Consider the following 14,517-nt stretch of genomic DNA (forward strand, 5'->3'; position numbering starts at 1 on the left):
TTTATACACTCTCCAAGTCATTCTGTTTTGTTCCATCTTCTCTAAATGTCCAAACCACCTCAACAACCCCTCCTCAGCCCTCTGGATAATAATAATTCTTCTTTCAACAAACCGGCTGTATCCCACCGAGGCAGGGTGGCCCAAAAAGAAAAACAAAAGTTTCTCCTTTTAAATTTAGCAATACAGTGGAACCTCGGTTTTTGTGATTAATCCGTTCGAAACAGTCTGACAAAAACCGAATTTTACGAAAACTGAAGCAATATTTCCCATTAAAAAATAATGTAAATCCAATTAATCCGTTCCAGACACCCAAAAATATTAAAAAAAAATACATTGTTTAAAGATTAACTATAGTTTTACATACAGAAAACAATGAGAAATAAATATAAATAACTAATGAAAAGGATAAAAGAACATTTAACATCACTTTTACCTTTAATGAAAACTCTTGTTGGAGTATGGAAGACGGCGAGGAGAGGAGAGGGAGGAGGAGAGGTTGTTGCTTGAAAGGGGAATCCCTGTCCATAAGGAATTCAGGTATCAAGGCCCTATCCAGGGTTACTTCCCTTCTTTGTCTTTTACTGGCACTAGGACCAGCTTGAGTCACTGGACCCCTGTCGCACAAAAAAAATCTGTCCAGAGAGGTCTGTTTCTGACATCTCTAAGATTTGCTTAAAATGGGACAAGGCAATGTCATTGAACATGTTGCAAACATGGCTTACAAAAGCTATGTTAGGGTGATATTTCTCCACAAAACTTTGCACGCATGTCCTTAATCACTGAAGAAGGCACATTCTCACCTCTCTCTTCCTCCTCCTCTAAAGCAATTTTCTCAGATGCAGTCTGTTGCTGTTCCAGTTGAAGGTGTTGCAGCACTTCAGTGGTTAGCTCTTCCCTGTGGTCATCCACCAACTCTTCCACATCCTGGCCACTCACATCCAATTCCATGGACTTCTCCTTTCGCAACATCAGCTTCCTTGATTTCTTTTTTCATCTCCAGGATGGAACTGATCGTTGATGCTGACTTCCCGTACATCCTGGCGAGATCGGTCACACGTACGCCACCTTCGTACTTTGCTATGAGTTCTTTCTTGAATTCTATCATGTTTCTTGCCTTCTTTATCAAAGGGCTGGCACTCGGAACTTTCTTTGGCCCCATGGTGGCTTATTTAGCAGTTGCACTCAATAAACAAGCACAAAAAACAACGGATTATTACAAAATATTTCAGATAAATGCATGGGGTGATGCTCACTCAACGAGAAATAAAGGCAGAGTGAGTGTGTGGGCACTCGATTCCGGGAAATGAGTGGCCGAGTCATGCGGGCAGGCGGACGAGTTTGGTATGGATCATTTTCAACTGTATGAAAGCCGAGTGGATATACGAAAACTGGAACAAAATTTCAACGAAAGGAGTCGTCGAAAACTGAATCGTACAAAAACTTGGGCATATGAAAACTGAGGTTTGACTATACATATATAAGAAAGGGTTACTAGCCCCTTGTTCCTAGCGTTTTAGTCACCTCTTATGACACGCATGGCTTACAGCGGAAAGATTCTTTTCCACTTTACTGTGGAGATGAAAGGAAATGAAAAAAACAACAACAATTTGGAAAAACAGAAGATTCAGATCGGTGTGTGTACACACTTTTTTTTTTTTTTTAACACGGCGGCTGTCTCCCACCAAGGCAGAGTGACCCAAAAAAGAAAAAAAACTTTCACTACCATTCACACATAACCACTCTGGGCAGAGGTGCCCAGATACAACAGTTTAGATGTCACTCCAAACCTTTCCTTGGAAGTGCAGGCATTGTACTTCCCACCTCCAGGATCAAGTGTGCCTAAGCAGAGGTAGCAAGACATACTTGTTTTCCTGCATGTTTACGAGATAGAAAGAAAAAGACACCAGCAATCCTACCACTGTGTAAAAGAGGTTTCCATTCCACGCGCATTTGGCAGGATGGTAGTACGTCCCTGGGTGGTTGCTGTCTACCAACCTACTACCTTAAAGGTATAACTCTGTAGATAATTCACATACCCTATCAGCTTTTGACACTGCTAATGACTTCAATAGATATTTTTGGCTTACAGCAACATCACTCAGATCCAAACCAATACCAGTATTAATAGGTTTCTTATTAGCAACTACCCCAATTCCTTGTACTTATCACATATCATTGCCTCCGAAGTAGATTTCCATAACAGAATAACTTGAAAATACCTATTTAACATCCACGTGGACTTATGACCAGCTCTCTGACCAGTTGGTATTGTACTGACAAACACGTCGATGTCATAAATAAAAACACTGTGGAACTTGCTAATATGCTTAATTTAGATGTTGAAGTGGAAGATATTGAAAAATTAGTGGAATATTTCAAGGGAGAGCTGCATTTTTATGTTCTGTAATATGCAAGAGTTATGCAAATTAAAACAGAGTTATCAAGCTGGAGTTTCCTTTAGACCTTTCCTTTATTCAGAATAAATAAAAATTATTACCTGTATTTACAGTATGCATTAAAACAATATCTAAAGATGGTTGACACAAACCCTCTACCAGTACAGTATGCTTGAAACATTGGTAAAGGGCAGCTCTTCACTTATTGATCGATTTGCTTACCGACCTACTCACAGGAACAAAACTCGGTTAAGTGAGGAGTGCCTGTACCAATATTTATATAAATAAGGCAGAGAATTCATAGTGTGGAAATCAGAAGGTCTGGAGTTACTAAAAGTATTGGTCAAAGGGCTGAAGAGGAGTTGTTGAGGTGGTTTGGTCATTTAGAGAGAATGGAACAAAATAGAATGACTTGGAGAGCATATAAATCTGTAGGGAAAGGAAGGTGGGATAGGGGTCATCCTTGAAAAGGTTGGAGGGAGGGGGTAAAGGAGGTTTTGTGGACGAGGGGCTTGGACTTCCAGCAAGCATGCATGAGTGTGTTAGAAATGAATGGAGACGAATGGTTTTTGGGATCTAATGAGCTGTTGGAGTGTGAACAGGGTAATATTTTGTAAAGGAATTTAGGGAAACCAGTTAGCTGGACTTTAGTCCTGAAATAGGAAGTACAGTGCCTGCACTTTAAAGGAGGGGTTTGGGTTACTGGCAGTTTGGAGGGACATTTAAACTGTCGCATCTGAGTGCCTCTGCAAAGACAGTGATTATGTATGAGTGATGGTGAAAGTGTTGAATGGTGATGAAAGTTTTTTCTTTCTTTTTGGGTCACCCTGCTGCATTGGGAAACGGCTGACGTGTTAAAAAAGAAAAAAGGCATCACATGCATTATCACCTGCCATTGTACTCTTCTATAAATCACTTTATCTGAAAACTTTTCCAGACATCTTCAAAATGCTTAGCGTAACCCCATTTCATAAAGGTGGAGATCTCTCTGACATTAACTATAAGCCAATTTTAAACCTACCAATATTGTCAGAAATATTTGAAAAAATAAAAATTTTTTTTTAACACATCGGCTGTTTCCCACCAAGGCGGGGTGACTCAAAAAGAAAGAAAAAGCCAAAAAGAAAGAAAAATACTTTCATCATCATTCAACACTTTCACCATCACTTATACGTAATCACTGTCTTTGCAGAGGCGCTCATATACGACAGTTTAAAAGTCAACCTCCAAACTGCCAATATTCCAAACCCCTCCTTTAAAGTGCAGGCATTGTACTTCCCACTTCCAGGACTCGGGTCTGGCTAACCGGTTTCCCTGAATCCCTTCACAAAATATTACCCTGCTCACACTCCAATAGCTCGTCAGGTTCCAAAAACCATTCATCTCCATTCACTCCTATCTAACACGCTTACACATGCTGGAAGTCCAAGCTCCTCGCCTACAAAACCTCCTTTACCCTCTCCCTCCAACCTTTTCAAGGATGACCCCTACCCTGCCTTCCTTCCCCTACAGATTTATATGCTCTCCAAGTCATTCTACTTTGATCCATTCTCTCTAAATGACCAAACCACCTCAACACCCCTCTTCAGCCCTCTAATACTTTTAGAAACTCCACACCTCCTCCTAATTTCCACACACTGAATTCTCTTCATAATATTTACACCACACATTGCCCTTAGACAGGACATTTCCACTGCCTCCAGCTGCCTCCTCACTGCAGCATTTGCAACCCAAGCTTCACACCCATATAAGAGTGTTGGTACTACTATATTTTCATACATTCCCTTCTTTGCCTCCCTGGATAATGTTTTTTGTCTCCACAGATACCTTAACGCACCACTCACCTTTCTTCCTTCATCAATTCTATGGTTACTCTCATCCTTCATAAACCCAAATATCTGAAAACATTAATTTCTTCCATACTCCCTCTCTCCAATGTGATATCCAATAAATATTTGTGCCCCAACCCTTTCTTCATAATTTTATCTTATATCCTGTTATAATATTTTTTTATTAATTTTGAGCTGTGGGTGCCAAGTTGCCATTCTTTTTGCCAGCTTATCAAATCTATATTTTAAAAAATTAAAATCAAATATTTTTTTACAGGACTGTAGAGAATTTTAAATAAGATGTAAATGTTTACATTTTCATTTGTAACCATTATTATGTCCACTTAAAAGAAAAACTGAACAGTAGTAGTTTATATAGTTTTCCTTACTCTATCACAACAGTTTATAACCCCTATTGTACGTCCAGCTACCATACATTTAACTTGGTAATGGTATTAATGTATATATGTATTATTAACCACATTCTAAGTTATTAATTTAAAAAGTCATCATTTTACCTGAAAATTTTATTGTACTCAACATCATTACAAATTACAAAAATTTCCACAATATGAAAAACACACTAACTTACGTGGTTAATATGCTGTAGAGAGACTGAACATTGGTGTTGTCATCAGGTCCACTAAAGTAAGAATGATGTCTATCTGTGCGCAAGACATCCTTACGAACCATATTTGTCACATATTTCACCTCCTCACTAACCTGCTGCATGAAGGAATGAACTCAGAACTTAAATCATGCATAAATTTTATTAAATTCTTTTCCTATGCCATTTTTTAACCCCAGCAGTCTCCTAGCAAGGAGAGGGGTGACCTGAAAAAAAAAAACTTTCACATCACTTATTTGATCACTGTCTTGCCAGAGGCATACTGATACTGCAGTTCAGATGCCCCTCAAAACTGTAAATATCTCCACCCCTCCTTCAGAGTGTAGGCACTGTACTTTCCACCTTCAGGACTCGAGTCCAACTTATGGTTTCCCTGAATTTCTTCAGATGCGTTACCTTGCTTACATTCCGACAACACGTCAAGTAATAAGCATTGGCCTTCAGTCACTCCTATCTGACATGCTCACACAAGTCTGCTGGATGTCCAAACCCCTGCCTTTAAACTGTCTTTAACCCCTTCCTCCAACCTTTCCTAGGGCAACTCCTTTTCTGCCTTCCCTCCACTACAGATTTATACACCTTCTAAGTCATCCTATTTCTCTCCATTCTCTTTAAATGTCCAAACCACCTCAACAGCCCTTCCTCAGCCCTCTGGATAATACTTTTAGTAACCCCGCACCTCCACCTAGTCTCCAAATTACAAACTCTATGCATGTTAGGTAAGACACATATGCAACAGTTAGGTATCTTTATTTCGAAACGTTTCGCCTACACAGTAGGCTTCTTCAGTCGAGTACAGAAAAGTTGATAGAAGCAGAAGATACTTGAAGACGATGTAATCAGTCCATCACCCTTAAAGTTTTGAGGTGGTCAGTCCCTCAGTCTGGAGAAGAGCATTGTTCCGTTGTCTGAAACAATATGAAGTTGAAGTGACAGGATGGAGCCTTTATATAGTGCCAGGAGGTGAGACGTAGGTTGCTTTGGGAGGGCAGGTCCCTCTCAAACCCAGCCGTTCTCACTAGTAGAGGTCGAAGTTGATGGTCTGTACCAAGATACCCTTGTGTTGCAGTGTCTGACAGAATGAACATTAAAATATACCATTTTAATGTTCATTCTGTCAGACACTGCAACACAAGGGTATCTTGGTACAGACCATCAACTTCGACCTCTACTAGTGAGAACGGCTGGGTTTGAGAGGGACCTGCCCTCCCAAAGCAACCTACGTCTCACCTCCTGGCACTATATAAAGGCTCCATCCTGTCACTTCAACTTCATATTGTTTCAGACAACGGAACAATGCTCTTCTCCAGACTGAGGGACTGACCACCTCAAAACTTTAAGGGTGATGGACTGATTACATCGTCTTCAAGTATCTTCTGCTTCTATCAACTTTTCTGTACTCGACTGAAGAAGCCTACTGTGTAGGCGAAACGTTTCGAAATAAAGATACCTAACTGTTGCATATGTGTCTTACCTAACAATCTGTCGGTATTTTATACCATTTTAATGTTCAAACTCTATGCATATTTAAGCCACACATTCTCCTCAGACACGACATCTCCACTGCCTGCACCATCTTCCTTGCTGCAACATTTACAACTCTCGCTTGACACCCATATTAGTGTTGGTACCACTATACTCTCATACCTTATTGTCTCCATGCATAACATTCATTGTCTACACAAATGCCTCAATGCACCACCCACCTTGCTTCCCTCATCAATTCTACGGTCCACCTTGTCTTTCAGACCCATCAGCCAACAAGTCCCCTCCCAAATATCTGAACACATTCACTTTCTCCATACTCCCTCCTTCCATTCTCATATCCAATCTTTCATTACCTAAATTTTTTGTTTCCCTCATCACCTTGCTCTTTCCTTTGTTCACTTCTACTTTCCTTCTTTTACATACCCTCTCAGATTCATCCATCAACCTTTGCAATGTCTCTTCAGAATCTCCCAAAATTCCAGTGTCACTGGCTGTGACAATTCCCACTTAGTATTAGATTCTGTATATTTTAATCCCACATCTCTCCCCAATACCCTAGCATTCACATCTTTTACAACCCCATCTGTTAAACAACCATAGTGACATCATGCATCCCTGTCTAAGGCCTACTTTTAGTGAAAAATAATTGCCCTCTCTCCTACATACCTGAACTTAAGCCTCACTATCCTCATTAAAATCTCTTAACTGCTTTCAGTAACTTACCACCTATTTTATACACTTGTAATATCTGCTACATAACTCCCATATCCACCCTATTATATGCCTTTTCTAAATCCAAAAATGCAAAGAAAACTTCCTTACTTTTATCTACATATTGTCCACTTATATGCTTCAATATAAATACTTGGTCTACACATACCCTACCCTTTCTAAAGGCTCTTTGTTCATCTGCAATCCTGCTCTCTGTCTTACTCTCACTGTAGCTACAACTAAATACTAATATGATATGATACATCTGTTGCCCCTCTATAAACATGCATATCCTGAAGTCTATCCACCATCCTTTTACCAACAATACACGGTCCAACAAACTGTTGTCATTAAGCCTATCATATCATATCTCATTAACTTATTTTTTTTTTAAATATATATTGCCTATTAACAAACCTCATTCTATATGAAGTTCAATCAAAGGTCCCCCTGTTATTATCATTTACCCCTGGAATCCCAAACTTACCTACAACACCCTCTACAACAGTTTCTCCCACTACTCTTTAATACATATTTAATTAATAGGATGACCTGGAGGGCATATATCTGTAGTGAAGGTAAGGCAGGGTAGGGGTTGTCCTAGGAAAGAATGGAGGGAGAGGGCAAAGGTGGTTTTGTGCAAGGGGCTTAAACATTCATCAGTCATATATGAGCAAGTTAGACAGGAGTGCGTGGAGACGAACAGTTTTTGGGAATTGACAATCTGTTGGAGTTTGAGCAGGGTAATATTTTGTGAAAGGATTCAGGGAAATTGGTTAGCTGGACTTTAGTCCTGGAGGTGGGAAGCACAGTGCCTGCACTCTAAAGGAGGGGTTTGCAATATTTGCTGTTTAGAGTGACATCTAAACTGTTGTATCTGCATGTCTCTGAGAAGACAGTGATAGTGTGAATGAAGGTGAAAGTGTTTCTTTTTCGGGTTGCCCTGCCTCGGTGGGAGATGGCAGCATGTCAAGAAAAAAAAACATTTATTAAATTCAATAGATACGGGCATGCCTTTTATGGTATACTGTATTAACCATGTTTCAATATTATGTGCAGTATTGTAATAGGAAAAGAAATGACAAAAACATTTAATCATCAAAAACTGCTACCATCTAAGGCAACGACACAAAGAATATCTCTTTGCTGTATTTGGTTTTTATCAATTCTAATCACCACACATACATATTACAGAATACCTAACCCCAGAGAGAAGGAAAACTAGCAGAAGAGTCAGAAATGACTATATTCATGTGAAGAGGGAAGTTTACAAAATTTGAAATAAACATAGCCAAGGCAACAGAACACAGCTTTCAAATCAATGTTTTGCTTTATTAAAAATGGTGACTTCCAATATTCAGCTTCAAGATTTTACTGTATAATTAAACATGAGAGGTCTGCTGCCTCTGTGGGATACAGGACTGTACCTGATCATTATTTAGGTGTTCCTGCCACACAGCCTTCAGTGCTTCATACTCCTTTGTTTTCTGTTTCATGTAATCCAATCTTTCTCTTCCTGTTAGGCCTTCAGGGTATACATTCAGTAAGTGTTTCCACACCACTTTTCTGCAGAATAATAATGTCTGAAGTAGAATTACTGGAATGACAGAACCAAGGGCTGCTTAACATATCTACTGGAGTCAAATGTACCCAAACCTAGTTAAATCAATAACTATAAGACAATGTCTAACTTACTACTACTAAGATATCTGAAAAATAATACACATGTTATGAATTCATTCACTTCCTTAACACACTATTCTTAACCCTTTGAGGGTCGACAGGCCCTCTCCGAAACTCGTTCTTAGGGTCGGCCAAATTTAAAAAAAAAATAAATAATTTTCTCTCATGAAAAGATAAAGAATCTTTTCCCTATCATAAAGACACCAAAAGTTTGAAATTTGATGGAAAACTTATGGAATTATGCTCTCACGAAGTTTGCTGTCTTGGCGATGTTTACGCATCGGCGATTTTGCCCACTTTGAGCCCCATTTTCGGCTAATTCCACTGTACTAGTCGACAAAAAACATGAATATTTCGCTAGAACTCCATTTTTTCTATCAAATGGGTGCAAGAAACCAACCATTTACGAAATTCAACTATCCAATACAGTGGTCAGAATTTAGCAACTTTGCCAATTTCATACAAATTTCAAAAGATGCCAATTTCCGAATAGGGTCCAGAATAAACAAGAAAGACATTCCTGGCACTAAAATGACATTTCCTCTGGTCATTAGTCACGTCTCAAGGCCCCTCTTATATTCTTTTGCTTTCCACTTTGAATTTTTATTCTCACAAAAAATACAAGATTTACTGTTTTGCAGACTACTGCATTAGTGTAAAAAAATGGTATAAATATTATTGGCGCACTTGTGAAAGAATATTAGACTCACCAGTTGACGTGTATTGGACTACTGGCACGATTTGTTTACTTTTGAAATTTGGTAAAAATCGAACATTTCTGCTACTTTGAACTCAATTTCAAGGTACCTTTCATTGTAAAACCAGTCAAAATCATCTCAATTTCTGTAATATGTCTTCCATTCTATAAAATGAGACCAAGAAAACTAGAATACAACAATAAATACCATACGAAAATACAGTGCAAAGTCGCTGTTTTATTCCAAAAAAATGGTCAAAGTTTTTTTTTTCTCATTATGCACTGTGCGCTGCAGGATTTTTTTTAGACTGTGCACACTGACCACATAGACCCATTCTTCCATATGAAGGGCTACCAGCTTTCTCCCACTAGATTTGAGGGCGCTAGAATTTAGGCGTACTAGTACGTCAAAAACCCTGGGTCGTAAGCCGTACTAGTACGTCCGAAACCCTCAAAGGGTTAACCTTTGCCAGTTTGGTTTCAGGCCAAAAAAGCTGGATTCAAATCTACACATCTAAGAAAACAATGTATATCCAAAAAGCATCTTCACTGATCTACAAAATGTTTGTGATAAAACTGACCACAAAATCCATTTTTTTTAAACAAAAAATGCTTTACAATAAAGAGGCCATGCATTCTCCTACAAAAAGTCCTACCTCAATTGCAAACTCCAACATGAGGTTATAATTGATGCCACTATCTACTCAATCCATCAAATTAGGAGTGCCACAAGGCAGTGTCCAAAGACCACTTATTTCCAATGTACACCAATGACCTATGAAGCACATCTCGGCAATTTAAACTACTGTAGTTTTATTCATGGGCACTACTTCTGTCATTTATAATCCAGATCCAGTTGACCTCAGCAACATATTCAATGTTGAACTAGAAAGTTTATTCATGGTGACAAATAAATTAACACAAACACTGTACTAATAAGACCTCCTATGTATATAGTGTTTAGGAATAAAGCTAAAATTATTTAAATAAATAGATAAATAATACATGCACTCGGAAAGCCAAGACGAGGGAAAATTCTTGGATATTTCCCTGGACAAACAAACTTAAATTTGACAGACACATCCAACACATATTTAAGTTTTCAAAACAGTGGGCATTCTTTACAGAATACAGGTGGTCCTCAACTTACAATAGGATTAGGTTCCGATGGACCATCATAAGTTCAAAATATCGTAAGTCGAGTACGAATATACAAGATAAATAAATAAGTAAAAAATAACAGTCACTGATTATGTAAATAAACAAATAATTACTGTAACTAACTAAATACCAGCATTGAAAAGTAATTAAATGAAAGTTTATATTATCAATATTATTATTATTACAGTCATAACCAAATGCTAAGCCTGTAAGGGTCATACAGCACTGTATCCTATCAATATATGTACAGTACTGTACAAAAAAAAAGTTTTACAGTACATCACACCATCATATAATCAAAATATTGTAAGCTGAACTATTGTAAAGCTATGGCACACACTGTACGTTATTATGTAGACGTTATTATAACCAGCATAACCCACTCACTAGTGCTCATTAATCTACACATGCTTCATTTAATGTATACAGTATGTTCCCAACACATCATCACTCGTTACCCAACAAAAATCTACAATAGAACAATCGCTCTCCAATTCCAAACACTCCCTTACTCCTGTCTCACCTTGTTTAAAGATTTTAAACCTAATTAATGTATAAAGTATCCACACATACACTATTTTGCATATTACATATACAGAACACTTAATACAAACATTAACCTTGAGCTAACACAATTCCTGGAGAGCTGTAACACATTACATACGCCTAACACTGCAAATAAATATCTCTGATATTTCATGTGAGTATGTTTAACGCTTTGAGTGGCCATCATATAGATCTACATTACTGATTACTGGTAGGGAAGCTGGTGGTGGAATGCAAGGTCCTGATTTTACTGTTCACTTATGCTAGTATTACCCCAACATACACTGTGTGGACCCATCTGGTCTTAGATTTTTTTCCGAAGGCTCAATGAAGACATTGCAGGAGGCCCCGTGGTGCTAAGGACAAATACTGACAGGTGCCATATTTGAGGGCATGAAAAATTGTGTACTAGTATGTCAGATGCACAGTCATCACCTACATACTGATATGTTGGGCACAGTTAAATCATTGATATGAAAAGGAACAAGCCATTTATAACTACACTGAACACCTGCAATGGTGTGTAGCCATCTTCAATAATTTCCAACAAAAAACAGGATGCTTTATGTTGTTATATGAGATGCTAGTGCAAGCCCAGAAACTACTGTACAATACTTACTTTCTGTAGACCTCAGTGCAACAATGGTTGTCCTAGAGGTCATTAAATACTGAAGAACTGAATATATCACCCTTGATTTGTACTTTACATCTTATCTATTCTCATAGCCCTTGTTATCTTATTGTGGCAGTCAGCCACTCTTTTTTGATTCTTATACTGTTATTATTAAAATTATATGTCACTTTTAAAACAATATCCCATACTCATGTTTAAAGTATATTAGAGCATGATTGTGTGAAATTGGCACCTGTGCCACTGACAGGAAGATGCCATTTTGATGAGACCATGATGTGCAATCTTACAAGAATCTTATGGTGGACACTACAGGAATACAATATCTTCATGCTTACTAGTGAAAGGGCCCTGTAATGGATAGCACACATGTCAAGGTATTGTACTACTGCACTTATAATCTCATGTACTGTATAGAAGGGCATCTTATGGTAGTGGTAATTTAAACCTTATCATAAGATTTAACTAAACCACCATTAATATTAAATGCTATTACAAAAATTTTACCCATAACTTACCTAAGAGATGGCTCAAGGCCTCCTAAATAAACACAAAGACGTAGTTCTTTTGGATGAGCCAGCTGCCCCACACGATTTAGCATCTGCTGAAACTCTGAATCGGTCAGAGGAGGTCTAGTTGGGCGAAAAGAGGCTTCATCCCCCTCTTCATTCCAGTTCAAGGCCTTCTGAACAATTGACAAGGTTTTCTCCATCTGTTGAAGAGCTTTAATAAATAATTTTATCACATATATAAAAAGTAATGGTTACATAGTTATAAAAAATCAATATTGTACTTAGGAGACAACAACAGGCCACTTTCCTGAATTACAAAAAAATAGGCAATCCAGTAATGGTTTCTTACCATGATAGTAGACTAATAGGATTGCTATTGAGACTGATTATAAAACAAACATGCTGAGAATGAGTTAACTCTTATTCCTTATACACATCGAAGCCTTAATTAAAAAAAATACAAAGTATCAAAATTTTAAGACTGTGGAGTTACGAAAAGCCTAATTCAAAGGGTAGAAGAGGGGGTTATTGAGATGGTTTGAATATTTAAAGAGGATAGAGCAGAATAGGTTGCTCAAATAATGTATAAATCTGGTGTGGAAAGAGAGGCAAGAATTGTCCCAGGAAGAATTAGAGAAGGCGTGAAGAATGTTTTAACCCTGAAATCTAAAGTACTCATTGTCCACATGTTTCAAAAAAAAATCAAATATTTTTTCTTCCAAAATGGTAAAGAATCCGATGGAAAATTTATGGAATTATGCAGGTGCAAAGTTAGCAGTCTGGGTGCAAATTTACAAATTGGTGATTTTGCCAAATTTGAGTCTTACTTTAAGCTGATTCCATTGATCAGTTCAACCAAATTCTTAGCTATTTCACTAGCATGCCTTTAGTTCTATCTAATGAGTGCAAGAAACTGTCCATTCAACTATCAAAACTACACTATAAAATGCACAAAAGTCAGTAATTTGGCCAATTTTATGAAACATTAAAAAAATTCCAATTTAAAAACACAATCCAAAATAAACACTACAGACATTCCAGGCACTAATACATTTCTTCTGTTTATTAATCATGTTCCCCGGCCTTTCCTATATTATTCATTGGTGAAATGTATGAAGACTTCATCACATAAATGCCTATTTGCCACATGTCAGCATTAAACCTTCATTAATATGAATAGTATTCCTTTTGCATGCCAGAGTTAATATCCAGAGCTAAGACAGTGTGATGAAAAGATTAAAAATGGACTGATAAACACCAAGGAGTGAAGCTACACCTTTTGCTGAAACAATGGCTTCATACTGGCCATGAAGGGAAAGTATCAGTGCAACAACGAGGTATTTTGTGTGGTCTTGGTAACACAATTTAAATCATAGTTATTGATAATAAAAGTTGCAGCTGCATAAATTATGAGAGTCAACTGTGGTACAGTATTTTTTGGTCTCGCATGATTGAGCTTCCATTACATTCGGAAAGCTTCTTACACCTTTTTTTGAATTATATTACTGATGTACAGCTTTTAGGTTCACAAGATAGGCTGTTCCATTTTTTAGATCCATTTATTTGCATGAACTTTCTACAGTACACACTGTACTGGCATCATGTCATTTTTTTTTTTAACAAGTCGGCCGTCTCCCACCGAGGCAGGGTGACCCAAAAAGAAAGAAAATCCCCAAAAAGAAAATACTTTCATCATTCAACTCTTTCACCTCACTCACACATAATCACTGTTTTTGCAGAGGTGCTCAGAACACAACAGCTTAGAAGCATATACGTATAAAGATACACAACATATCCCTCCAAACTGTCAATATCCCGAACCCCTCCTTTAGAGTGCAGGCATTGTACTTCCCATTTCCAGGACTCAAGTCCAGCTATATAAAAATAACCAGTTTCCCTGAATCCCTTCACTAAATATTACCCTGCTCACACTCCAACAGATCATCAGGTCCCAAATACCATTCGTCTCCATTCACTCCTATCGAACACGCTCATGCATGCCTGCTGGAAGTCCAAGTCCCTTGCCCACAAAACCTCCCTTACCCCTTCCTTCCAACCTTTTCGAGGACGACCCCTACCCTTCCTTCCCCTACAGATTTATATGCTCTCCATGTCATTCTACTTTGATTCATTCTCTCTAAAAGACCAAACCACCTCAACAACCCCTCTTCAGCCCTCTGGCTAATACTTTTATTAACTCCACACCTTCTCCTAATTTCCACACTCCGAATTTTC

The 14,517-nt window shown here is 38.0% G+C and overlaps 1 protein-coding gene across 2 annotated transcripts in view; it reads right to left on the reverse strand.

Annotated features, from left to right (window-relative positions):
- LOC128700603 (TBC1 domain family member 25) overlaps positions 1 to 14,517 on the reverse strand; it is a 60,300-nt gene that overhangs the window by 12,227 nt on the left and 33,556 nt on the right. Inside the window, exons 5-7 of one of the 2 annotated variants that reach the window (XM_070098853.1) lie at positions 12,289 to 12,482; positions 8,480 to 8,618; positions 4,818 to 4,948 (exon numbers count right to left, since the gene is read on the reverse strand). In XM_070098853.1, the coding sequence (XP_069954954.1) occupies positions 4,818 to 4,948; positions 8,480 to 8,618; positions 12,289 to 12,482 (464 nt within the window). Of the gene's footprint in view, positions 1 to 4,817; positions 4,952 to 8,479; positions 8,619 to 12,288; positions 12,483 to 14,517 lie in introns of both variants that reach the window. The other variant, XM_070098851.1, reaches the window with a different exon arrangement.

This window comes from Cherax quadricarinatus, chromosome 65 (genome assembly GCF_038502225.1).
Source record: "Cherax quadricarinatus isolate ZL_2023a chromosome 65, ASM3850222v1, whole genome shotgun sequence".
Taxonomy (NCBI): Eukaryota; Metazoa; Arthropoda; class Malacostraca; order Decapoda; family Parastacidae; genus Cherax; species Cherax quadricarinatus.